Source organism: Centrocercus urophasianus, unplaced genomic scaffold, assembly GCF_019232065.1.
Source record: "Centrocercus urophasianus isolate 14NV4802_14NV808 unplaced genomic scaffold, USGS_Curo_1.0 seq_16, whole genome shotgun sequence".
In the NCBI taxonomy this organism is placed as follows: domain Eukaryota; kingdom Metazoa; phylum Chordata; class Aves; order Galliformes; family Phasianidae; genus Centrocercus; species Centrocercus urophasianus.
In genome coordinates, this window is record NW_024884711.1 from 23,616,038 (window position 1) to 23,643,505 (window position 27,468).

General features: G+C 44.0%; 2 protein-coding genes across 4 annotated transcripts in view; one reads left to right on the plus strand and one right to left on the minus strand.

The window, feature by feature from the left end:
* ASNS (asparagine synthetase (glutamine-hydrolyzing)) overlaps positions 1-6,287 on the plus strand; it is an 11,197-nt gene extending 4,910 nt beyond the window's left edge. Inside the window, exons 6-7 of the mRNA XM_042816884.1 lie at positions 1,295-1,347; positions 6,201-6,287. Coding sequence (XP_042672818.1) covers positions 1,295-1,347; positions 6,201-6,287 — 140 coding nt within the window. The remainder of the gene's footprint in view (positions 1-1,294; positions 1,348-6,200) is intronic.
* Positions 6,288-11,018: 4,731 nt separating this feature from the next.
* Positions 11,019-16,486, minus strand: TAC1 (tachykinin precursor 1). 3 transcript variants are annotated; one of them, XM_042817309.1, is made up of 6 exons: positions 16,416-16,486; positions 15,743-15,899; positions 15,569-15,665; positions 15,130-15,153; positions 13,623-13,676; positions 11,019-11,688 (listed from the first exon to the last, which is right to left on the minus strand). In XM_042817309.1, exons 1-6 carry the CDS (start codon positions 16,484-16,486, stop codon positions 11,639-11,641), a joined length of 453 nt encoding a protein of 150 aa, XP_042673243.1. In that variant the 3' UTR covers positions 11,019-11,638. The 3 variants fall into 3 exon arrangements, with proteins under 3 accessions (XP_042673243.1, XP_042673240.1, XP_042673241.1); XM_042817306.1 differs by having other exon boundaries at positions 15,743-15,877; positions 16,450-16,473; XM_042817307.1 differs by lacking the exon at positions 13,623-13,676 and having other exon boundaries at positions 15,743-15,877; positions 16,450-16,473.
* Positions 16,487-27,468: the final 10,982 nt, after the last annotated feature.

Sequence of the window (27,468 nt, forward strand, 5' to 3'; positions counted from 1 at the left end):
CCACATCCAGGCCTTGAATGCCTTCAGGAATGGGGCATCCACAGCCTCCTTGGGCAACCTGTTCCAGTGCCTCACCCCCTTCTTTGTGAAAATTCCTCCTAATATCTAACCCAAACCTCCCCTGTCTCAGTTAAAACCATTCCCCCTTGTCCTATCACTATCCATCCTCATGAACAGCCATTCTCCTCCTTTTTCTGTGCTCCCTTCTAGTATTGGAAGGCCACAAGGAGGTCTACCCGGAGCTTTCTCTTCTCCAAAAAGTTTTACTTTCTGTCTTTCTGCGTTCACCTCCTTTTCTTTCCACATTTAATTTGGGGAAAAAAATAATCAGGACTATGTTCACACGTTATTATAGCCGATTAGGTATCAGCAACGAGGGACCACTTTTCTCTACGAAGAAGCCTGCGCCTGGGCAGGGCGGAGCATCGCTGTGCTGTAGAGCAGGCAGAATTCCTTCTCGGCCCTTCCCGGCCGGCAGAGGGCAGCCGCTGGCAGCCGCTGGCAGCCCGGCGCCGCGAGCTGCCCGCTCGTGGTCCTGAAAGCCGCTGTTGTCCGGTTCCGCTTTGTGTCCGGAGCTCGGTTTTTCACATGCGCTTGTTGATGGGATTTATTATTAAGCATTAGATTAGAACAGGAGCAAAGATAATAGAAAGGAAAGGGTTAATTAAACTTGCTCGCGAGATACCGCGCAGAGCTTATTATGCTGGTGCTGCAGGTGAGAAGGCAGCTCAGAGCTAAATGCACTGAGTGCACTCATTGTTGCTTTTGAAAGTAATTTAAAACCAGTTATGATATTACAAATCAGAAATGTGAGTTGAAACAAGTAGATAATGCTAGTTCTAAGGAATGTGTAAGGTAGCACTGGGCTGTGGAATGGGAAACATTGGTTTTACTCTGAGATCTACTCCTCCACACCATTCTTGTGATTGTTAATGTAGGGAGCATAGGTGTTCATGCAGTGTGTGACCCTCTGTGTGCCTGGGAGTTCTGCTAAGAAGCTGCCTGCAAAAAGAGCCTCCATTTCTGCTACTTCCAAGGCTATCAGTAGTCATCTATATTAATAAATGGTGTTATTTAACATCTCTCGCCACCGCTCTTGGAGACTGCTCTTAACACCTGGGGCAAAACATATATTAATACAAATTGCTTTTGATTAAAACCATTATTATTTTAGCACAAAAAGGAGGTAGGTAGTGATGCAAATTATTGGCTGACTGACGGCTTGCTAATAATAGCTTAAAAATGCAAATAGAATGATTATCCCAATTGATGCTAATTGTAACTCTTATGGCAGCCTCTGAGGACAGGCAGGAAGATGATGTGATTGTTTCCTCCAGCTTAAATCAGGTAGGTGAGGAAGCATAGGGGAGCTGCACGGTGGGCGAACAGGTTGCTGTTACCTGGGCAGATGATGGACTGCCCTCTGCAGATGTTTGGATTCCTTGTGGTGTATTTCAGAAATGTGCAGGAATCCCAGCTTCGAGCAGTCTGCCCTTTCTGGTCTTTTCTGAATTGCAAAAAGGATTTTTTTCTTCACTGCCCGCAGCTAAAAAGTCTGCTGACACAGAGGACTCCACACAGAGCCAGTGTCTGGGAATTTAGAGCTTCATGGGCCATAAATCAGTATGAGTTTTTAGTGCAGAATCTGGTTTAGGTGGTGGTAGAGTTGCCTATCTTGGCAGTGGATGAGTTACTCATGCAAAAGGTGCATTGCCAACTCAAAGGTCATTGAGAAAAGAGATGTGTGCATTTTGGAGTGATACTCAGCTCCATTTTCTGAAATAATGCCTCACATGTCGTTCTGTGAGGCACAGTGAGATGCTGCTATCAGCACAGGTTTTGAACTTCTCATTTTCTAAGGGGATGGGAAACTTGTGCTCAGCTCCTCACTCCAACATAAACTTCCCTGATGAGCTGCAAAAAGCAATTCAGCCCCTCTCCCCTCTTTAGCAGAGCCATTTCATTTCTCTGCCTTCTGAAGATGCTGTGGAGGTAAGTTCAGGAATGGCCAGCTGGGATCCACGTTTTCTTCACTTCTGGCTGCATGTGCTCCCTTTGTTACAATGATCTTGGTTTGGAGTTTTCAGCAGGAAGGTGGAATTTTTGTTATTATTTTCTTCTCTGCGGGAGAAAAATGGGGATCTAGAACTTAAATATGTTTCCGGGGGGAAGTGAAGCAGGCTTCCTCTCTCTTTTGAGTGCAATTGTGCAGCATAGCCGTGAGATTGAGGCCGTACTTTTATGCTGTGTGCCAGGAGATGCTGCTGGACAGCTGTGTCCCTACTGAATGTTTGCTGCCCTTTGGGGCATCAGGAAGGTCATGTGGCTGAGAGAGTCATGCCATGGTGCCAGTGAGCCCAGGCAGAGCCACCAGCTCAGATCTGGCCAGGCCAGGGTAGTTGAGGATTGAAACACTTCCAGCAGTGTTACTCATTCAAGTGAGGGCCTGTAGGACCTGGTCTGGGAGGAAGATAATTTGAGTGTACGTGGGCAGTGTGCAATTGTAAGGTGAATGTCATGAGGGCAAAAGTCAGAAGCTCATGTAGGTGAGGGGTGAGAAAGGGGATGGAGCCATACCTGTGCTCCCAGAAACCTACAGCCTTCCACAGGGAGAAGCCACCAATGGTGCTGGTAGGTCTAGAGGTGTCTCTTTGGTGTGTTGTAGTTGTTTTTTTTTCCCTTGTCTCCCTGTATTTTCCAAATATGACTTGTGACGGATGCCAGGCTACAGAAATTTTGTTCAAATCCCTCAGCATGATTTATTTATTTTTAAATCATACCTCCTTATCTGTTAAAGAATTAAATGATTTCAAAACAGCTCAGGGTGATTCATGTTGAATTTTGCTCAGATACTTCTGCTGTGGTGCAGAAGAGCACAAGCTGAAACAGCTGGAGCTGTCAGACAGCCCTCCTGTCATGTTTAAAATTAAGCACGGCTTACTGCCCCAGCTTGAAATAGAAAAAGAAGATAAATGCAGTGGCTGACTCTCTGTAGAAGTGTGTCCTCTGCATAAATGTCTTACTGGGGTAGCCTATGAAAGAATCAACTACTATGGTGTATTTCCTTTTATCATGGTCAAAATCATATTTTTATTATTTTTGTCATTACTTTTTGTCCCAAATCTACCTGATATTTTTGTAGTCTTTTGCTGCTTGGGATTGTGAAGATGTATTTGCATTTATTTCCTCTTCCTTTTGGTTAACGTTCTTCTTCTCTTAGCACACCAATGACTGATTAGAGACTTTTATGAGATAATGAAACAATTTTAATATGCAAATACTTTCCAGTGATGACTTGGCTCTGTCACAATTCCTCAGAGGGAATGAAAGATGCTACATTATCCCGGTGGATAAAAGCTGCCCTTAATATTTGCATCTCTCTGGCTCCCAGCTGATTTCTCATTGCTAATTTTGAAGTGCCAAAGAGCAGGTCTGCAGCTGGGATGGTAGGAAGCCTGGTGTCACAGTGGAACAAAACTTTCTTCTGTCTTCAGACACAACACTTTACTACAGATTATTTCATAGAAAGTTGGTATTACAGGGACATCAGCAGTTTTTAACAACTGGGTAAGGAACAGGTGATGGGCAACCAGCACACATTTAAGATAAATATTGTTATTATCAGGCTGCTGACAATAGAACAATAGTTACATTTGGCCTTTGAGTTCCTGTCTCACCTCTGCTAAGTACCAAGAGCCACAGAGCACATTCCAGGTGATGCCTGGCACGTGGTGCTTACAGGACCGGAGATGGAGTGATTTTGTGCTCGGCAGCTCCACAGCTTCTCCCATTTATGTTCCTTGTAAGTTGCAGTTCAGTGGATGAAGAGATATCTTGGTGTGCAAGGCTAAGCAAAAAGTGGAGCAAGGTAACACATTGTTTTTACTTCAAACACAGGGAGAAAGATAGGTAAATAGCAAATGTAATTGCCTCTGAAACCATACCATTATTTGACAGGCCAAAGTGGATGGCTCCATTCAGGATACTCTATGGAATGTGCTTCTTGTTTAAGGTTTATCTTTAATCTAAATCTCAGGATCATTATTTGCTTGTTTAATTGTTTCTATTTTAGACAAATCTGAAGGAATCAATATCAAAACCAAAGTACAGGAGGTATCACTCATTATATTCAATTACATTACCTGAAATAATGTTGCAAACAATCAGGGGCCGTTTTTTGTTCCATTATAACTTTTGATCTCCTTTGCTCAGTAGAGGCAAAAACAGATTCATGGGCATTTCAGTGGAGCAGGGCTTTGAAAAAGTATTGAACTTTAGGACTGTGCCATAATCACCCTTAAATACTACAGCAGTGGCCAAATGGTCAGCTGGGTCAAATGCTTAAAGTGTGTGTTTGGGAGTATTGAGGTTGTTGTATCTCTTGAGGTGTGTATAAAAGGTGTAGCAGTGTGCTACAGAGAGCACTGTGGTCACCTTGCTGCTCTGAACGCCTGAGCTCACTTCTCTTCCTGTGTTTTGGAGCATGGTTATCTCTGTCAGTGAAAGCTGCATGAAAGAAGGGATTCTGGCTGCTGGATGGTGCTACTGGGCCCTGCTCATGGTTTCCTTTCAGAAAGGACTTGTGTAGTTCTTCTCAATACAGTATTTTGTGATACAATTTAAATTGTTTTAAATATGCTTTTTTTTTTCTTCTTTTTTTGGATAACCAAAAAGCTTGCATGCTCTGAGTTTCAGATCACCGAAATATCCCATTCAGGTAAAACTGCTGAATCTCTAGTACAAATAGAAATAAATTCCCTCTTGTTTCTTAGCATCACCACGTGAGTTAATAGCCAAATATTAATAAAGATTAAGGAAGCGATACTCCATGGCAGCTTCTGCACGTATTTTCTGTGTCAGGAAGTGAAAACTTTTACTGCACAATTCTAAGAGTTGACCAAAAGGTTGAAAGCTCAAATCAAAAGTCCTGCTGAGAAAATCTTAAAAATGCTCTTTGCACCAATGAAAGATAGATAGACGTATTTTACATAGAATCATGGAATGGCTTGGGTTGGAAGGTACCTTGAAGATCATCCAGTTCTAACCCTGTGCCATGGGCAGGGCTGCCCCCCCTCCCCCCCCCCAGCAGCTCAGTCTGCCCAGGGCCCCGTCCAGTCTGGTCTTGAGCACCTGCAGGGATGGGGCACCACAGCTCTCTGGGCAGCAGTGCCAGCACCTTACTGCCTTCTCAGTAATGAATTTTTTCTTAACATCTAACCTAAATTTCCCCTTTTTTTAGTTTAAAGACATTCCCACAGGTCCTATCACTATCAGGCCATGTAAACAGGTGATGTCCCTTCTGTTTATAAGCTCCTCCAAACTAATGTGGTGAAACTCGTGAAATTTTATAAGACTCACTGAAACATTCCATTTCTGTTATAATGGAAATATTCTCCTTTCTGAGCCATTTTAATATTTTATTTTCTTAATGTATTGCCTGTAAACTTCATTTCTTGTACAGCACAAAGTTTGGGAATCTCATATAATCCTATGACCCCGCTACAAGTCGAAAACATCAGAGAAAGTGAGATTTGTCAGCACTGTGTTGGCTTTGGGCACCTTTCTCGAGGAGCCTCTTGGACAAGCTTTGTAAGAATTGGCATTAAAAGCTTTGAAACATCTGTTTTGCTTGGCAAAGGAAAATATGAAAGGTTCTATCTTGGCTACGTAATTCACCATAAAATCTACTACCATTAAATAAATATCTTTGAAATGTACTAATAATGTATCAATGTTATAGTTCAAGCTGACTTTCTCTAATATGGTTTGTAATATGTAATGGGCTTGTTGGTTGCTGTTCAACACAAACACTTCAATCTGGGAAGCAGAGCAAATTCAATTGGCTTGAGAGGGACAGAAGAAAAATGTTATTATTGTTTCTACTTTATTATTTTTTCTTTTGCTAACAAACATACATTGTCTGAGCTGCAAAGTGCTCCAGCCCATATTCATTTAGCCATTGTACTGGTAAGTGGTGGATGAGATATTCATATTTCATATTCAGTGCAATAAATCATCCTCTTGCAATGCAGGTAGCTGTGTGCTTTACACGCAGCAATCCCAGCAACGATGATAAAACAAAACTTTCCTTAGAAAACAATTGAAAAAGATAAGCAAATAAACTCTTGGTGAGCTCTCAGCACCGAACAGAAGTGTGCACTTTGAAAGGAAATCATTTATGCTGATGTCTTCCTTTCCAGGTGATTTCCTTCAAAGCAGCCCACCCCAAGCAGCACCTGCTGCAGCACCAGGACATGCAGCAGGTGCCAGGGCCCAAGGCTGCTTGAGCTGCAGCTGGGAGCACAGCACAGGGGAGGACTGAGCATGGGCTGCCCTGCAGGCCTTAATGAGAACAAACAGCAGCTCTTTTTCTGCGTGGAATCCCAGTATTGCACTGTTTGATGCGTCTCACAAACAAAAGCTGTAAGAAAAATGAAACAGCAAGCAACATAATTTCCTCAGCTGCATGGTGTACAGCTATTAAAATAATCTCAAGTGCATGGGCACATCCTGTGAGCAATTAAAAAAACAGCTAAGTGCATAAGCAAAATGTTTCACCTTTAAATAACTGCAGGTATATGCAAAATGTTTCTTAAAATATTGCTTTTTTATCATCCTGAAAACTTAATTTTGCAGTTGTGCCCATCATATAACTTAAAAGGTATAACTATAGCCCATTTTTCACTCAGAAAGTCTGTTATCAGAGAGGTTCAATGTTTAACTTCTGCTTTGAAATGAAGTCTTAATGTAGCCCTGTTGTATGTGTTTGTTCCTTCAGCAACAAAGGAATGTCTTATCCAAGCAAGGTTTTCTTCTGGAGGATGTTGCTTGAATTGTAGTGCTTTTCTACGTGTGCTTATGCCTTTTGGGAGCACCTACCCCACAGGGACAGGCTGAGAGACGTGGGGCTCTTCAGCCTGGAAAAGAGAAGGCTCCAGGGGGACCTTATAGTGGCCTTCCAGTACCTGAAGGGGGCCTACAGAAAAGCTGGGGAAGGACTTTTTGTAAGGGCATGTAGGAAGAAATTCTTTACTGTGAAGGTGGTGAGACACTGGAACAGGTTGCCCTGAGAGGTTGTGATTGCCTCCTCCCTGGAAGCGTGCAAGGCCAGGCTGGATGGGGCTCTGAGCAACCTGATCCAAAGGGAGGTGTCCCTGCCTTTAGCTAAGGGGTAGGAACTAGATGATCTTAAAACCCTTCCAACCCAAACCATCCTGTGATTCTATGAAATAAATATAAATATTTTCATAAATATCTAAAATGCAGTGAGAGATAAATGGCTGAGACCAGGCTCTCCTTGGTGGTGTGTAGCTATAAGACAAGGAGAAATGGCCTAAAGCCTGAACACAGGAAGATCATGAAGAAGAACTTCTTTCCAGTAAGGGTGATGCAGCACTGGAACAGGCTGCCCAGGGAGGCTATGGAATCTCCTTCTGTGGAGGTATTCAAGACCTATCTGGACGCCCGCCTATGCAACCTGTTGTTGGGTAAGTGTTTAGCAGGGAGGTTGGACGTGATGATCACTTGAGGACCCTTCCAACCCCTGTGATTCTGCGGTTCTGTGAATTCCGCAGATCCTAGATGCCCCTCCTGTTGACAAATGTGTCAGTCTGTGCTCTTTCAGAAACACTGAGAGTAATGTGAAGAGGGTCTCCATAGTGTCCCTGAAGGATGTAGATAGATTCGAGCACTCTACACTTGCTGACAGCAAAACAAAAACAAACACAAACCTACCCTTCAGGTATCAACTGTTTCCTACAAGGGAAGTGCACCATTCTGTAGATAGCAAGAGGACGCCACACTGTATGCAGTCCCACAGGCAGCTGCATCCTGGCAGAGTAGTGTGGCAATGTCCTGGGGAAAGAGCTGCTGCGTGCTCCTGTCCTAGCATACTGGCAATGCTCATTAACAAAGTCTACAATATTGTGGCTATGGGAATTGCTCAGGAAAATTTGGTCTATAACAAAGTTCGCAGAGGGACTTGCACAGTTCTCTTTATGCTGAAGCAGTTATCTGAGCTGTAGTTTAGGTACATACAGGGACAAAGTCTTCATATAGATAATGGTTCTTGGTAGCTCTGAAGGAGCTCTTATTGGCTTAGTCTGAAAAAAAACAGCATTTTTAAGAATCACATGAATAATTTAAAAAACAACTCTTGGTGCTACTCTGCTCCAGCTAACAATATCGGGGGACTGGGCTCCTCTGCAGGGATCACTCTGCTCAGACATTTCCAGATTCTTCCTCTTCTTTTGCTTAGGACTGTACTGAAAGCCAGCAGCCTTGCAGGACAGCAACAAAGGACTCACTAGTGGCAGCTGGGTGGGCAAGTATTGCGAGACCCAAGCTGCCCTGGTGTGAGCTGCAGGCAGGGGCAGACCTCTGGCAGTCTTGCGCAGTGAATTTTGCCACATCTGCATGGTGGGAAAACAGCCTCAATACAGCAGAGCAGTGGTGGTGATGGATGGAGCTGACTGTCTTCTGGGTCACGTTTCAAGGCAGGCTGCTGAGAGTGTGGGTTCAGCATCCCCTGCCTGGGGAGGGGAGTGCATTTGTGTGTGAGAGAGACATTACCAACTGTAGCCTCCATGGGGATTGCCGATAGGGTCTTACTTCAGCCAAGTGTTAACTTGTTGCAACATTAATCATTCAGGTTTTACTCTATGCCTTAATTAACTGTGATGATGGAAGTGAGGAGCTGCTTCCCGGTTCAGAACCAGCAAACATGGGGGAGCCAGAAGGAACTGGGATACGGGACACAAAGTTGCGCTGGTGGGCAGCAAGTGAGCAGCCACCAGCCATAAAGCATGTGTATGATGTATTTCTGGGGGAAAATAGAAGCAAAAAGGAGGCAGAGTGCTTTGAAGGTGCCTGCAATGTCAAACTGCCTACAGCTCCTCCCCAGTGGGACAATTACCAGCATCACTCTGGGATTGCTTTCTGTGCTGACTTCCTAGACAGATTTTCAATATTTTTTTTCTAAAAGCTTACTCCCATTTCACTGATTGATGCCATACTGTAGCTTCACCGATGATGTCAGGCTGTTACAAACAGGAATGGCTCTGCCTGTGTCATGGATGTGGCTGGAAGTGACAGAGCGGTGGGGGGCTCAGTGAAACCCTCCCAGAACTTGCAGTTGAGTTGTGGGGCTGAACACGCAGGTGGCCTGGGGCTACAATGCTGTCTATCACGTAAAAGTATTTAAAAGCTAAGGGAGAGAACTGCCTCACAAGGGAGATTAAGACAAATGATTAAAAAGTACATCTGAAGTTTTAGCTCTCAATAACGCATAAACTATATTGTTTCTAATAAAAGCAGAAATAAAGGCATAAGAATTAGGCTGTGAATTTGCACTTTTGCCTTGTAGCATCAGGAGGACCCTGATGGCAGTGAGATGAGCATGGGCAGAACACCGGAGGGAAACAGGAATCTTCCCCTCCTCCTCTTTCTCATCCTCCAGAGCATCACTGAAGTGAGGCATGTCCTCCCTGCACACTGCAGGGATGGGCTGCTGCTCCAAACATGCTCCCAAATGCTCCTTCTCAAACTGGGGAAACTGCCCTGAAATGCTACCCATTTTTTGCTGCTGGCGGAGTTAGCTGGAATGTTTCAGTCCCTGTCTCATGTTGTGTGGTTGTTCTATTCGTACCTGGGAATGTGTTTCTGTGCAAGCATAGACATCAATGCCAGTTTTCTTGTTCAAAACGTGAATTAGCACAAACCTTGCTTTATTATGCTATCAGAAATGAAGACAAGCTGTTTCAAATGTTGATAAGCATTCTGCAGGGATCCATATAACAGGAGGGTTTGTGAAGCTGAAGGGTCAGCTTTTCCTTCCAGGGAAAATGGTTCCACCAGAAGATTCAGGCCTTACCTCTACTGGACACTGTTAACTAACACCTGTGCTGCCTTCCACATGTATGAGACTCACCCTCCCTGCTGTCTGGGGCTATTTGTTCTTCCCCCTTCACTGAGCATTACTCAGTGCACACGTGCATATGGCTGTGATCCCTCAGCAATGCCTGCAGCTCAGCACAGCTTCCCCTGCTCACTGAGCTCAGCGGGAGCCAACGCAGCCCCTCACTGAGTGTCGGTGAGACCACACCTGCAATGCTGGGTCCAGTTCTGGGCTCCTCAGTGCAGGAGAGACCTGGGCACTGCAGAGTCTGAGGATGGCCCACCAACATGATGGAGCGACTGGAACATCTGTGCTGTGAGGAGAGGCTGAGAGAGCGGGGGCTGTTCAGTCTGGGGAAGAGGAGGCTCTGGGGGAATCTCATCAATATACAGCAGAAGGAAGGGCCTATGTCTGTCAGCACTGCTAATAGGTACAGCTGTGGGAATGTCTCAGATAAACTTGAAAATTGATTTTGCTGAGTTCACTTCAAAAATGGAAAACAACAACTAGTTACTCCTTTTGTACTGCTTATTTTGAAATTCAGCTTGTACAGACTATGTTTTTACTGCTGGTTAGTCTACAATGAAGGCTTGTATGAAGGCAACAGAGAATGATAGCTTTTAGCAGATGGAAAAAAAATAGATCTCCAGATGCTTTGGCAGCTGGTGAGGTGAATGTAGCATTTTGAGACTGTCTGGAAATATAGTAACCAGACATTTTAATTAAAAAGGTAATTATACCCACATGTTTTTCTCTTACATTGCATTGGTCCAAGTCAACAGGTGTTTTTATTGTGAATCAGAGGGCTACAATTTATTAAAAGCTTGGCTTTCAAATAACAGACAATAGTGGATGAAATCCAGAAAATGAACTGGAGGACACAGTGGGCCCTTCTCACTCAGCCAGCGCAGACTTTGGATTCCATAGGGGTGGCACCTTGAGTGACCCAGAGCTGCTGCCTCCAGTAGCAAATCCCGCAAAGCTGTCACCAGCCCTACAGGAGGAGGCCCACAGCCTCCCTGCAAAAGGAAGTCATTATGCTGCAGTGTATTCTAGTCTGAGATCAGTTTCTTGGATCTGTGTCTCATTCTGGAAATAACGCCATCACTATCACCAAAGGAAGTATGTTGCAAAATCCCCAGAGCAGATTTTATTTAAAATGTTACTATCATAAAATTCCAGGCTACGAAATGAAGACTTCGGATTCACATTCAAACCTTACCCCTCCCACCTTTTTAAAATATATAGATATGTAGTCAGAAAACGTAAAACATGCTGCAATGATACAAATATATTTTGATACAGAAATTACAGTACATTATAAACCATGAAAACAAATCGAGGCACTAGACTGTACATCAGCTCTGTTCTGCATGGTTGTGAAGCTGATACAGACTCATTTTTGATGAATAAAAGAACCTCTGATTGGTGAACATAACTCTACAGGTCATATTGAACAATGTGCTTTGTTGTGAGACGTCACCAAGGTCACTGGTCCTGAAGATGTCCTTCCAGGACCCAATGCTCCTATGCAACATGTGTCGCTGCCACTACATGAAAAATAATCATCTTATTGAATGTCTAACTCAAAAAAAAAAAAAAAAAACAAAAAACAAAAACCAAACAACGCAAAACCATTTAGTATTGTTAAATAAATAATTATTCCATACAGTGGTTGGTTTATATTACACCGCATTGGCCATTGGAACAAATAAAGTTTAATAAATAACGCGCGGGAATGTATCATTTACGCCTTCGCTCGTAATTCTGTGCTATGCTCCTTTCAGAGGACCCTGCAAGAAGCAGAAAAGCATGAGACACATTAAACAGCCACACATAATCCCTCAGCCCACATGGCGCCTGCAGCAAGGGAGCAGGGAGGCTGCAGCTCCATGAGAACTCCAAGGTTTCCCACCTCCCAGTGATGCTCCTGCCCCACAGAGCTGCTCGGAGGCTGCTGCCAGCAGAGATGTGGGGTCCTGGCAGAGCCCCCAGCTGCTTAATTTGGTTCTGCCCCTCAGAACATGTAATCCTTCAGGATGCTGAGGGTCTGTGCCTTTTGCTTCTCATCTATGAGCTGCCTGAAATACTCTTAGCTCAGAACCTTTTCATCTTCCAGTATTCCATTACGAAGAGGGGACTTGAGCACTGAAATCAATGCCTGAATCTAAAAGACTTTCTGCACTGACATTCCCACCTCCTGTTCCCAGCATAAACCTTCCTTGCTTCCAGCCCGTACTCACAGCCATAACTTGTACCAAAGGCTGCAGCAGCAGAAGCTAGGCTAAACCCAGAGCACCCCATGGGCAACTGCCATCTATAGCAGTCCAGTCAAAAACAGCACTCAGCAGTGGTGAGAGAGCTTCCCTCCTTGCTGCTCTAACATGAGGGAGCTCTGCAGAGCACTTCTGGGCAGGGCTTGACCTCAGCAGGCAGAGCTGGTCACCACTGCTGTGACCCCAAGGAAGCACTGCAGAGCGCAAGCCCGGCGTGCGTGAGCACCCTGCAACCCAGGGGGCATTCAGCACGATGTGCTGCAGGAGCTGCCACTTCTGAGTGTCACCATCACAGTGAGGTGTGGTTTTTCATGTCAGCCACATCTCAGCAGGGTAAAACCTCATTATTTCCCTTTGTTATAGATAAATACTTAAATACCACAGCACAGTACTCCAACTATGCCAGAAATTTTGAAATCAAAGCAATCAAATCTTTGCCTTTTTCAAACATTTGCTGTATACTGCATCCTCATACTCACACAAATGATTCCATTGGGATTACAAAACCCCATTTGTTACTTCCAGGCTATTTACTTTTATGATAGCAGAGATATTTACAGGTATTATGTATTTAATAGCTATTGCCACCACAGATAAAATTGTACGAAATTATTCATGATACATAGCAATTTGCAAGATGATGCAGAGAGCAATATTACTAGTCTGAACAGGGATTAATTGAAAATAAAAGTTCCTGACAACCATAATTGCAGAATATAGATCACAGCATGTATCCACATAATATAAAGGTGTCAGCTAGTAATTTAACTTTTATCATCCATTTAACAAAACAGAAAACTATTTCAGAGACATGAAATGGGCATTAGGGCTTGGGGTTTTTTTCATTCTTTTTTTTAAAATTCCTATACTAAGGAATTAACTGATGCTTTATGACTCATGATGGCTTCATTGAAAGCATTTGTGGCTTTATGATTTTTTCATCGCAGCCCCAAAGCAGAGCTGGAGCTCCTGGCAGCCCAGAATCACCTACAGGCTCATGCTTGTAAGGGAGGAAGGCTATGGGAAAATAGTAGAAATTCACAGCATTCATTCAAGGATTTAAGTATTTGTTTGTAGCTTTTCCATTTTGTGGATAAAATTAAAAGCCAAAATGTTTAACATGGTTAAACATGTTTGGTTTTTTTTTCCCCTGATGCATCAGTGAAGTGTCGCTTCCTTGTCATAGCACCTTGAAGACAAGAAGAACACACACTGGAAAGGACAGGGGAGTGAGGGAAGCGCCCTGGGGACCATCACCTTAATTCACCAGCTTGGTGGCAGCCAGCAGCAGGTCCAGCCACACCAGAAAGCAGGGCCAGGGGCACCCTGACACATGTGAATTCAGAAAGCCCCAGTCCCTTCTCAGAGAGCTCTCTTCTACCAGCCCATGGGTGAGAACAGGGGCAACAGAGTTAAGCAGCTGTGTATTACTGATTCAGTCACATACGTACCAGAACTTAAAGATCTTTTGCCCATAAGTCCTACAAAGGAGTCTGTTTTATGCCCTGAAAAAATATATTTGGGGGTGTTTTAATACATTTTAAATAGGAGGGTTCTTAAGACAATGCATTCTACAAGGAAAGAAGACACAGACTTCAAAATCATTCATCTCACATACTCATTTTTCATGCCACTCTCAGAGCACGGAGAACAAATACTGGTTACTGACTCAGATTGACATGCGTTGCTTCTTTTCTTTGTTTAAATATGACAGAAAAGCAACAACCAGTAACTGACTCTTACTCATTTCCTGATACAGTTTTGTCGGTCTTGTCAAAGGCAGCGTCCTGGCAGAGCTTTCATCTGTATGATACACCTACTCTACCTGTAGGTGTTAAACCCTCCTCACCAACCAGGCAGAGCCTTACTAGAGATGGAACCAGTGCGATGCTGTCTGGCCGTGTCTAAGTCAGACAGCCAGGCTCTATTTGTGGAATATTTATTACCTTCCTGTTCCACTGAGCACTCCTCAAGCCACTGGATTTGTAGAGGATAAATTACTCCAGCTTTTGGCCTCTGGCACGTATCAGATGTGGCAACAGCTGTAGTTCAGGTAAGGATGGAAAAGGAGCCATTCTTCTTTCTCTAAGCTGACTTTTGAGGCAAACAGAGATTTCTCTTTGGGAAGAATTTTGCCTGGCTACTTCATCTACAGGCCCAGAGGAACAATTTCAGACCTCGCAGGCGCTGAAGCAGCTTTGGAAGGCTGCAGGTTTTTTTTACTTTAGCCAGCAGGATGTTTGACTCTGTAATTGGTCTTCCAGTGACAAAATCCAGTGATGAACAGAGAACTTATTGACCTCTGTGTGGGCAGAGGAGGTCTCACAAAGTAAGAAAATAATTTTTAAGCTGATTAGGTCTTCAGATCCTATTTAAGCATCTTCAGATAGAGAATACACCTGTCCTTGTGCACAAGCAGGATACAGCACACTGCTGACACCACCTCCCACTCAGTGTGGCACAGGCACAAAGCAGAGAACGCACACTGCTTCTGTTGGCTGCTCCTGTTTGTAGGGCAGATCAGCAGCCAGTCCTGCTGTGAGTAGGGCTGACTGAAACCCAGACAGCACAGGGAGCACCTCACGGCATCTCACTTATCCCTGGAATCATGCTCAGGGATTTGGGAATTCACAGTTCTAATCTTCCAAAGTTTGCTGTCTTAATTGTTCCTCTCTGAGCCTGGCAGCAAGCCTGCCTCGCTTCTAAGAAAGGTTTACAGAGCCCCCTGAGAAATTAAGAGCTGCAGCATCCTCACTTTAATGTGGATTGAGATCTCCCAGCGAGTGGCGGCTCATACTGAGTACAGGTTTGAGACATGACCGTGGGGTGGAGCAGTGATCCACCTCTGGTGCTGCCATTCCTCATCTAAACTCAGCCACACCTGCACCCTGAAACATGCAGTTCTCCATCAGAGCATCTTCACATAAGTATTTAAAATATTTACATTTTTCAACTTACTTTTGTGGGAGATCTGGCCATATCCTGGTTGGAGGAGAAAGGAAAGAAAAAAAAAAGGGAAGAGTAATTAAAAATAAAAATCAAAAAAAAAGGACCACAAACAGGCAAACATATACAATGTTACTGCATTATTTTAAGGCATCAAATAAAGAAATGACACCAAGCACGCTCCAGAGACATAAGGAAAATTAAGGTGATGTTTACGATTGCATTTCTCTTTGAAGAGACAACAAAATCTGATGCCAACATACTCCTTACTGTGTGTACTCAGCAGTTTAACCTGAAACCCGTTCCTTTCTGACTGGGGGTTTATCTTATACTAAGCTTGAACAAGCAACAAAAAAACTCTGGAGAAAAACAAAGTGAGAAGGGAAGGGGACCTCTTTGGAGTGAGGATGGATGCTGGCACAGCATGCAGGGGTGCCCTTGTCTGGCTCACCTGCATCCCGCTTGCCCATGAGGCCGAAGAACTGCTGGGGCCGGGGTCTCCTTGCCATCCTCTGCAGAAAGTGCTCCAGAGGAAGCGGCAGCTCCTCCTGTGGGGTGACAGCATGGCACTCAGCACAGTCCCAGCACCCCCAGCACTCACCCTGCCCTCAGCTTCAGCACTCACCTTCTGCTCACCGTCGGCCCAGTCTGCCCAGTAGCTGAGGTCATCGGGAGCTGCCATCTCATCAGCCAGTGCCTGTGCAGAGGCCAGCAGCAGCACGGTGAAAGCCAGAGGGAGCCTCATGGCCGTCTTGATGTCCTGTGGAGTGCAGGGTAAGTGCCTGCAGGGTACTCTGCACACCTACACATTCAGGGACAGATCACACACACACAGACACACGCCTGCTGCCCTGGGTGTGCATAAACCCTGCAGCTGGGCACCACAACATGCAGACACACATCAAGGTGCACCCATCCTCAGACCAAAGCACAGAGCTACATGGGCACACACCTTCACACACAGATGTGTGTGCATCTGAAAACACCCTCACATTTATGCACACCTAGGCATGTACATGTAGATCTAGTTATAAGCTCACCCGTGACACACATGAGCTGCACACACAGAGCTCTCCACACGCACTCTGTCCAGGGATGCTCACACACACCACCAGATACACCCTGAGCCAGGCTTGCACATGCAGCACACAGGTGTGAATGCACAAGACATGCAGGCACTCTTTCTCCTATACAGCCCGACACATCATACAGACATACACCCACAGAAGTCCACAAGCACGTACCCCCACAAGCACACAGACACGCACTCTAACGCCTGCAGGCACACACTGACAGACGAACGGACGGACGGACGGACAGACGGACACGCACCGTTCGCAGCGGGAGCCGAGCGCTGCTCGCCGCGCATTGGCCGCCCGCGGGAGCGCTCCGCACTTTATAGACCTGGCGACGGGGAGGGCCGAGGCTGCCTCATTTGCCTAAATGCAATTACCCCCGCTTTTATCATCCCAGCCCCGCGCCAGCCCCCGCCCCGGCCGGCAGCCCCCGCCCCCAGCTCCCGCCGCGCCTCCCGGGGCTGCCCGGGGCCGCTCCCCCCGACCGGCCGGAGCAGGGAATATAGGGAGCGGGCACAGGGAGCGGGTGTAGGGAGAGGGCACCACAGCTTTTCTCTTCCCCCTCAGCCCGTTCCGACGGGAGAACAGCTCCTCACCTCCGCTGAAGGAGGGCGGGCAGGGATGGGACGCGCGGATCTCCGCGGCCCCCCCAGTGCAGGTCCGGGCTGCCATCGGCACGGCGGGGATGCGGGCAACGGAGCAGTTGTGCAGGTTCTGGCTGCTCCGATGGGACAAAAGCTTTCCCTGCCTCTCCAGGACGGGCTCCCTGCCTGCGGCCATCCCATAGCACAGCATCGGGCGCTCTGTGCTGTTTGTCAGGAGCGTACAGCACTTCTGAGCAAGAAAACGTTTCTCGGGTGCTGAAATCAGCTCCCTGGTACTGTCCCTCTGCTTGCTGCAAGGTGCTCCACCGAAGTGCTAAACCTCCTCTTCAAGGACAATTAACTGGGAGGTAACTGTGGGGCCAACTGGGGACCCAGCACTTCATCTGTTAAATAAAGGTGTGACTAACTCCAGGCCTCCTTGTTCAACAGAAACATTCCCCAGTTCCTGAAGTATTTCCCCAAATGCAGCCTGGCATTAGCCTCTTCCCAACACTGGGGGTGCCCCCAGGATTCAGCACATCAGGGAGGAAGGATGCAGTTCCTCCATAGCCAACAGGGGCTGCCCAATGCAGTGGCTGAGGAACATATAATCATAGAATCATTAAGGTTGGAAAAGACCACAAACATTATCCTGTCCAACTCCAGCCCATCTCCACCATGCCCACTAATCATGTCCCTCAGTGCCACATCTGTGTGATTGTTAAACATCCCTGGGGATGATGACTCCACCACCTCCCTGGGCATCTTGTTCCACTGCCTCTATACTCTTTCTCAGAAGAAATTTTTCCCAATATTCTGTCTGAACTGGGAGGCCTGGAGCAGACCAGGGACCATATGCACCCCAGGCCCCTGCTGGGCACCTCTGCTGGCACACCCAGCATGTGCAGTGTGAGTGCTCATCCTTCTGCTCATTATCAAGTGACTAAAATGACACTTCAGCAACTCTGAGGAACCCAAACTATCAGATTCTCTTGTTGCAGCTTTGCAGTGTTCTCTTTATTAGGTGAACTTTGAAAAGTGTTGATGGAAAATTGTTTTGTTTTGTTCTTTCCTTATGTTGTTTCTGTTTAACGTAATGACCACAGACCAAGAGGTCAGGTATATCACACTAGGCCTGGCAATCCTGCGAGTGTCACAGAATCACTGAAGTTGTAAAAGACCACCAAGATCATTGTGTCCAACCATCCACCATGTCTACTAACCCATGTCCCTCAGTGCCACATCTACAGTCTTTTTGAAAACTTCATGTTTTACAGAAGTAGCAGAGCTCCCGGCTTCATCTAAAGTCAGTTCTATCAGCCAGGAGTCTGAGCTATGTATGATCAGTATAATATGTTTGAACCAGCAAGTTCTGTCTGTTCTGTAATCCAATGGTTCATCAGAATGGATGTAACTATAGCTTCACCTATGAAATTACAAGGATTTTCCTTCGTCAGAGACAGCAAGAGATGGAAAATTGAAAGGAATGTGTTTCAGTATCCTCTATTCTTCGGAAATGGTAATGAATTCAAGCACTTTATATCAGACTTATCTGATAGTTTGGGTGGGGGTGGAGAAATGACTAATAGGGCAAGCTCACTTTTCTCTTTCTGTTTCTAAAACAAATTGACTGCTTAATCTTTCTTTGACCTGCAGTACCTGGACATTACACTATGGGCTTTTCAGAAAGTGAGCATATTTCATGGCTAATGAGGAAAACTGATTCCTAGAGAAAGTTTCTGAGTTGATTTTTCTCATGAAGGGGCAGTAGGAGGTAGGGCAGGAAGGGCCACTTCTCAACTTCGGAGCAGCTGGAGCTGCTACCTGGTCCCTGCCCTATACGTGTGCCTCAGAACATAGTAAAATGTCCTCAAGTCTGCAAAAAAAAAAAAACAAAAAACCCTGCTTCTGCAACAGAAACAAAAGCAAACGTCTTCTCACAATATTAGTGAGTTAATATTTACGTTTTATATTGCAAATAAATATGTGAGATTGTGCATGGGCACAAGGCATCTGCATTGAATGTCCACCCCATCCTCACTGCACGGATCCCATCCTCTGGTGCACTTAGACTGTGAGATATCTATCAGCCAACACAAAGACTTCTGTTCATTAATCAGGAGATCATTAGACTTGTGATAAGCCAAAGAGTGGTCAAAATTTCCCATGGAAGTCACAGAGAAAGGCACCATTGGAGTTATTATCCAGACATTTCCCTAATTGAGCTGAGGAACCAGCTTAAAGGCTCTTGCTGTGGCTTGAATCTTGACACTAATGGAAAAAATTGGGAAGCAAGTGCCTATGAAACACACCTCAGAGAATTTCTTTTCAGATGGGTTTAATATAATACATCCTCTGCGATGATCTTTGTGAAATGTTTATTTGAATTTTATGATGATGATTTGGTTTCCAGTAAAAAGTCCCATAGTTAATGATAAGACACAATAGCTGCTACTCTATTATCAAGTGATTCTTTTCCATCAACAAACAGCTAATGTGCACTGGGAAAATAGCGAATTAAATGTAGCCATGAAAGATTTTGAGCATAATGCAAATCTGAATTGTTCAAGGACATAAAATTTCAGAGCACTTGAGCCAAAATGAATGCATCTGACATTGTTCTCCCAAGTTTTTATGCAATATAATAATGTGCTAGATACTTAAACCTGGAGCGTAAGTCTCATTTGTATTGACATCTCTTTTCATCCCTTTATGAGGCGTCTGAAAGTAACAGAGTGAGCCATAGAACAGCTATTTTATACAACTTCAAAAACAAGGGATGAGATGCCTTCTACCTAAGCGTAGTGATGCAGCTTTCTGAATAGATCAGACTGATTTCTGTTGTGACAAGAACAGAAACATTCTTACCCAGAGCTATAACTTTCTACATATTGGAAAGAGACCGTGACTGATGACCTCTTAAATTTTTCATAGGTGTAAGTCTCCAGGGGAAACAGAATGATTTTGATCACAGGATGCAGTGTCTTTGTAATGTAGTGATGGATTTTGACACTGTAAGATTATTTATTGGCAAAGCATCAAAGTGGCATTGGAAAAATCAGCAGAGCTCACAACAGTCTGATTTTCTAATCATCTATAGCCAGCTCAGTGAATTCCTTTTGCCTGTACTTAAATTTCACATGACAGTTTTGTTGGCTTGTTTTCTTTTAATGAAGGCTTACATTTCCACAGCATATGCCTGAATGTACTAATGCATGCAAAACATATGTGGTAATTATGCATCTGTCTCTCTTCATCCATGAAGAGAGTGAGAAATTCTACTGCTTGTGAAATCAGACAATGCAGGGCCAATTACACTGTGTTCACAGACAGGTAAAGTGGAGCAGTGAGATCTCTGTGCCACAGAATGCCTTTTTCTGGGCAGGCACAGAAGGAAGAAAAGCTGATCTTACATGTAATCATCTGGCAAGAGCTGGAAATGCCAATATTGGTCTTTTGTTCTAATTCTGAAAAGAAAAGGCAATAGTGTTCCCACTCTCCTGGTCCCTGTGGTCTTTCACACTCCTATCTCTGCTCTCTGCCCTACCAAGCCATCAGTGTCAATTGCTTCTTACCTAGAGAGCTTCATTAACTCCGATCCAAGGCCCACATTGTCCATGCTATGTCAGGTAAACGGACTGGACCAGCTGAAATAAGTAAATGGCAGGGTGTTAAGATACTGACTGTAAATACACCATGTACATGATGTGTTTCAAAGCTGTCTCCTAACCTAGTAGCTCAATAGATGATCAACTGAGAAAGGAATAAATGCAGTTCTGCTGAGCTCCTTATGAGAGAGAGTGTGCGTGTTCTTGGAAGAGAAAAAACATTTCTCAGCCATCTGGAGATCAGAGGGAGAGCAGCAAAGCCACCTCTGCATGGAGCACAGCAGGAGCTGTGGGGCAGCTGATGAGAGGGAATAGGAGGGTGGCTGTCCAACTGCCCATGGATGCCTACTCCTCTATTGATGACAGGGCTGAGCAACTGCCAGAATGGAAGCATTCCTACATCTGTTTTCATTCAGTCTGAAGGAAAAAAATAAGATCTGGACTTGCAGCTCCTCTGACATGCCTTACCATCATTCTCCCAACAGTTTTGATTTAGGAGCATGGAAGACATGATGTTTGCTGGTTTTTGTTCATTAAGCCAGCAAGTAAATGCCATTCTAACAACACATTTTAACAAGCAAATACAGAATGGCATTCACTTCACAAAGACTACATCTTTCTCTATAAACCATGAACCTAAGTGTGCTTTTTTTCCACATTTACCATAACACGAGATGTGGCACAAACTACTTCTGGATGCTCAGGCATATTATAAGCATCACAGGTCTGAACACAACCAGAGAAGCTGCAGTGTGAATTCCCATCACAATGCAAAGGACATAGAGCAGCCAAGGAGCAGATGCTTAAATTAACCAAGTTCATCACTCTAAGTAGAAAACTGCTGACATTGCTTTGTTCTGTAGCAAACAGAGACTGTTTGTCTCCTGAATGCTTATTAAATTACAAGTATATTTATAAATCAGTTTATTTGATACAAATGAAACCTGAGTCTGGAGATCTCACTCCAAGGCTTTTTGCTTTGATTGTCCAAGCTTACATGAAAACTGCTTCACAGTGACCTGTGAGGAGAAAGGGAAGGTTTAAGCCTACTTCTTCAGCAGCTGAAAATAAAAAGACAGTTTTTAATCTAGCCCCGGCACACCTTCAGTAAAGCTTTTCTGCAGGAAGAACAATCTTCTCTCAGAGAGCTCTGCAAAACTGGTCTTGGTCTGCAGCAATTTTGCAGATGGGTCGTCAAAACCAATCCTTTTGGCCTGTTTCCAACACCCAAGTGACTATCTGATTTTGCCAGCAGAACCTGTCATCATCATGCTGAGTACCTGGCTTATTTGGAATTGAGTCCTGCTGATCCCCACAGCTTCCAATGTTCATTGCAACAGCAGAAGAGAATGAATGCTGCTCATCCCTGATACAATCTGTGGTTCATTGAAATAGTTGTTCAACTTGGGATCAAACTCATGAGCCTGTCCGTTCTATGCCTCCTGTTAGAAACAAGGTAATTTATGTAGTTGCATGGCCAGTGAATATTAATATTTTTTCTCAGAAACACAGCATACTTTTTAAAAAGATTCACGAGGATAAAAGGCTAAAATTTAAACGATCTGATCTTCCTACAACTAATAGTTTTGTAATAGCTATGTCAAACAGTTTTCGCAAATTTATAACACCGTTTTCTTCCTTGTTTGCATTTGGTGCGTCTCACTCTTTCCTTCCTGTTATGCCAACAGAATTTCACCACATCTTCACAAACCTTTGAAGTCCTCAATGGTTTTATTTATGACTTTCCTGCTTTTTGTTTACTTTACAATTTTTATAAGACTTCCTTCTAAATTCTTAACCCATGTATCAAAGTCTATGCAGCAACCTTATTGCTCTCCACAACTACCTGAAGGGAGGCTGTGATGAGGTGGGGGTTGGCCTCTTCTCCCATGTAACTAGTGATAGGGCTAGAGGGAATGGCCTCAAGTTGTGCCAGGAGATACTGAGGTTGGATGTTAGGAAAAATTTATTCTCTGAAAGAATGGTCAGCTTCTAGAATTGGCTGCCCAGGGAGGTGGTGGATGTGTTCAAGAAACATTTAAATGTTGTATCGAGGAACACGGTTTAGCGGGAACTAATGGTGCTAATAATGCATCCAGTTGGACTGGATGATCTTGGAGGTCTTTCCCAACTTGGGTGATTCTGTGATTCTGTGTTCTATGAACTTGTAAAAGTAATCTGGCATTCCTGGAACAAACATCTGTGAACTTGGTTTTGAAGGTGGCATCGTGTATGGTGAGATACAAGTGAAGTAAGGAAAAAGAAATTGTGCAAGGAGGAAATATGTGGGAGATCTAAGAAATTCAGATACTCAAAGAAAGAGAGAAAAGAAAGGTAGAGAAACAGAGAAAATAGCAAGGACATTCTTTCTTGCTGCTTTGATAATCACTGGAAGTAAAATGTATTTCTATGGCTTGGCCATATTCTCTTCCAGTTTTCAACTTTACATTACATTTATTTTTCTTAAACTCTGAAGTTCTAAGCTCATGTCAGTGACAACATCCTTTTTAAGTAGGCCACTACCTACCAAATCATTCAGCTGGAAAAATAAAGTGTGAAATGGGCACCGTTTACTATGCAGAAGTTTTAAAAAAGTTGCTGCCTAACCAAAGAAGGGTTATTGGTGCTACAATTCAAGTGTCTCCTAAGGAGGAAGGTGACCATGTTGCTGTTGGATGCTATGGAAACCTGAGAATTTTTCATCATGTTGCATGTGAGTTTATTTCATCTATTTGGTTTCATTGCTTCACTGTGGCTTTTTTGCACTCATGCCATGCTGATTTCTCAGCAAATTTAAAGCCTTGCCACATGTAATGAAAGCACTTTAACAAACTGGGAGCTCAGCTTCCATTGGCAGAAAGAGGAGGAGGGAGGCCACCCTTCAGTAAGCCTTGAAGATGTCCACCATGCCCAAGGAAATCAAAGTAGTTTTCTCCCTCCCTACAGACCCCACTGCTTGATGCCAAGTCACTGCCACAATGAGCTTTCCGCTTAGGTAATTTGCATCTCTTTCTTTTAGAGTTCTTTTTGATGATGAAAGACCTGAGAGTATGCACAAAGAGCTGGAGGATGGGGCAAGAGGATCATACACCTATGGCTGGGCCTGAGGAGGGGGATGCCATGCTCTGCCTTTTGGCCCATGGCTGGGCCCTCCTGGCACTGGATGCTGGCCTCCCACAGCACCGAGAGAGGGGAGGGAAAAGGAAGCTGAGCCCAGCCCCAAGGTGTGTCTCGGGGGGATTGTTCACCCTCAGGGCTGTTTCACTTTGGAGCAGATGATCATCTTATAGCTGACAGAGCACTGGCTTCTTCTCAAATATGACCAAGTATCAATGGCTGCAAAACCTGATATATTCACAAAAGGTGGTTTCAATTTAGAACTTTCCCCAGTTGTATTTGAGGCACCAGCTGGGAATTGTGACAGAAGAGCAGAACATTGCCGGAAGCATGTTTCCAAGCTGTTGCCCCTCCTGATCCAAGTCTGACATACATCAGGCAAACCCAAGGTATGAGGCTCAAAACAGTGGAACCACACATTATCCTGGAGGTCAGAAAACACCACTGAACAGTCCTTTCTGGCTTAAAACTGGAATTGGGCTGTTGTCCTGAGCCCTCCATAAGCTATTTTCCTCACCGTTCCTGTCCAGGTATGCACATTGCACTCACTATAGTGACTTGGCTCTCACATTCCTCCTCCAGAGACCAACGGACAAGAGTAAATACAGTATTAACCTGGAAGAACTCACGTGTTTGGCAAAGTCCACAGTTCCCAGACTTTTATTCATCTGAAATGAGATCCCTGCACCAGACTCATAGTCTTGCCAGTTCCAGTCCAATTCAACTAGATGACTTTACTAAGTTTGATGTGCAAAATAAGGAATTATTAAACTAAGAAGTTGACAAAATCAAGCTCCTAGGTATTCATAAGTGCAAATGCAACCAGGTCATCAATTGGCTAGAAGCTGAAGTTTTCATCCTTTCAGGTTTCGCACAGTAGAGGAATGCAACTACCAGGTCTATGACCCCCCGCTCTCAACCAAGCCTTACCCATAAACAGTGTATGTGTATGAGCAGGCATCTTCCTTTCTGCTGAATTTTTTCCCCTTCACTTGATTGCAGCAATAAGTGGCTTTTATCTGTCTTCATAGCATTATCCAGATAAGGCAAAATTATTGTATTTTAGCTAACCAGAAGATGCATCAGGACTTATCTCATTAAGGGCTGGCCCTTACTGTCTGTTCTCTGTCTCAGTGCCTGTATTCTCATGGATGCATTGTAGAATGTGCATGCAAATATTTTCTGGGAGTTTATATTAATCATTAAAGAACTCCCTGAATGGTTTCCCTGAAAGCTGATTTTCCCAGGACATCCAGAATAATGAAATCAAACAGAAGTGATAAAGAAGTTTGCAGCTGTACTAGCTCCCATGTAACCTGCCAACTTGCAATTCTGCCTGGCTTTCTGCTCCCACAGCTGCACATGTAGCTGGGTGTATGGGCTCCACATGCTGTAAGCAGTATCGCTCCTTCGCAGCCAAGAATGTGAAGAAGGAATGGCTATTTATTAAAATGTAGCTCAGGTGGCATGCTGTTTGCTTCCAAAGAGCAGAACCACATCACGTGCATTGCATATATTCCTAATTAGAGAAATATTCACACTTTCATACAAAATTACTTTTTTTTTTTTTTTAGAATTTAAGTATATTAAAAACTAAGAAGTGCGATGCAATACTTAATATTAGCTGCTTATCTGAGCACCTGAAGAAATGCAATTCAGGTTCCTCCTTCTCTAAAGCCAAGAAGAACTAAATGCTTGAAAACGGAATTCAAACATCCAACTCACAATCAAAAAGACCACCCAGGATTGGTCAGTATCACAGAATCACAGAATCACAGAATGGCTCATGTTGGAAGGGACCTCAAGGATCATGAATCTCCAACTCCCACATGCAGGGCCACCAACCTCCCTATTTAATACTAGACCAGGCTGCCCAGGGCCCCATCCAAACTGGCCTTGAACACTTCCAGGGACAGGGCATCTATGATCTCTCTGGACAGCTGTTCCAGCACCTCACCACTCTCACAGTAAAGAACTTAAACCTAAACTTAAACTTAAACCCATTTCTCCTTGTCCTGCTGTTATCTACCCTTTCAAAAAAATGACTCCCCTTCTGCTTATAGGCTCCCTTTAGATACTGAAAGGCTGCAACTAGGTTACTCTGCAGCCTTCTTTTCTCCAGCCTCCCTCAGCTTATCTTCATAGGGGAGGTGCTCCAGCCCTCTCATCATCTCTGTGGCTCTCCTCTGGACCCTCTCCAACAGCTCTCCATCTTTCTTGTACTGGGGACTTCAGACCTGGACACAGTACTCCAGATGGGGCCTCACAAGGACAGAGTAGAGAGGGACAATCACCTTCCTGTCTCTTTCTCCCCAGAAGAAAGCACAGATCTCTGCTAACCTGCCTAAGTTTGGGCATATCATCAGCAATTTGCTCTTCTGTAAAACTAAAGATCTACAACCACTCTGCTACAGGACTGAGGGGAGTTTTTGCAGTCATTTAAAATGACTGGAAAAATACAGCTCATTTTATGTAATCTGAGATGTAGTTTACATGTGAATCTACCATAACTGGTGTACATTCACTGGGCAGTACATAAAAGGCAATGCATATTGCTGAGTAATTTTTTTAAGTTGATAAAAGGATGAAGGCAGCAATTTTCAGGTAAAACTCAGGTCAATAAAACTAGATAGAAAGGCAATCTTATGCTTTGCAGCACTCACAAGCTTCACAAATGGATCCATACCTTTTCTGAACTATTTCTGATCCATAGCCTGTAACTTTCCTTTTACATTGGTTCTGGGTCCAATTTTTACTTTATAAGCAATATGTCAACATCTAAGTGAAGGTTAATACTCTTCCTTGGGGACCCATTTGGAATGAAATTGCAGAGATTTGTACAGCCCAAACCTCTTTCAATTCCTAGGCAGCTAGCTTCTGAGCAAGGCCAGGATTCAAGTGACACCTCCAGAAGAGGATGTTTTTGCATTTTGAGAGTGTTAACTGTGGATATTTGGACATTGTAGGGATTTAAACATTTCCTCAGATAGGCTATAGACAGATTCCCTCATCGGGGGGATCTAGAGTGGTGGACAGGTTACTCCCATCTTAGAATGAAAATAGTTTATACACATTAAATACTCACATTCTTCCACATTAATGTGCAGATGTATAATTCAGAAAAATACCAGTTACAATTATCCTAAGTTTGATCAGCTTACTCCAAGTTTTGTGCTTCAAATGAAGAAAAACATATGAAATATATTTGAACACATCAAAGATAAAAACATTACTCATAGATCTGAGGTCTATTACCTCAGGACACATTATGCATTCTGTTTTTCATATGTTTTCAAGCATTTCATTAAACATTAGTATTTTCCCCACGTTTTTATACTTTCCCCTTGATATTTTGCTTGAGAAAGAGAGAACGTGACAGCATTTGCTTCCTGAGTCAAACTGTGTACCTTACTTTTTATGCAAACTTTTGAAAGCAAAGGCTTGGCAACTAGATTGTAGTTCTTTCATTAATGAACAGCCAAGCTCTACACGGATAGTTAAGTGTACATCATAAAAGGCATCAGGTAAGCAAAAACCTTTTCTCTAAAAAATGTCAGTAAACACGTTAGCTAAGGGATAAAGTGACTTTGCCATGGATATCACTACTTCGACTGTAAGGGCATTTTACTTCTTATGCCTGCTTTACAGAATAAGTGAGTTATGTAAGTTTTGTCATGCCTTTCTGTAGGATCAGTGATTGGGAGAACATTACCAGTCCAGAGAAGACATAAGCATCACTTTAATTCCCTTGATGTCAAATTCCTAAAATTATCTGTTACCACCTCTCAAACAGAGATGAGCCTGTAATTTTATGCTGCAGCTGTGTATGGAGAACAGAGTCTGTGATAGTGTGAGCAATTCTGGTTCTTCTGTGTTCCAAGGACTTCAGCAAATACCCTAATACCCATGTGCTACCAAGACCTGTGGAAAAAGATTGTAACAGATGTCCAGGAGGTGGCAACAGAA

Bases quoted from the DNA above. Each gene is read 5' to 3' on its own strand.
- TAC1 (XM_042817309.1), bottom strand. From the start codon at position 16,486: ATGCGCGGCGAGCAGCGCTCGGCTCCCGCTGCGAACGGTGCGTGTCCG. The intron at 15,900-16,415 runs GTCTGTCAGTGT...AGTACCCTGCAG, and splicing joins GTCCGTCCGTCCGTCCGTTC to GCACTTACCCTGCACTCCAC. The intron at 15,154-15,568 runs GTGAGCCAGACA...TCCTCCAACCAG, and splicing joins CATGGGCAAGCGGGATGCAG to GATATGGCCAGATCTCCCAC.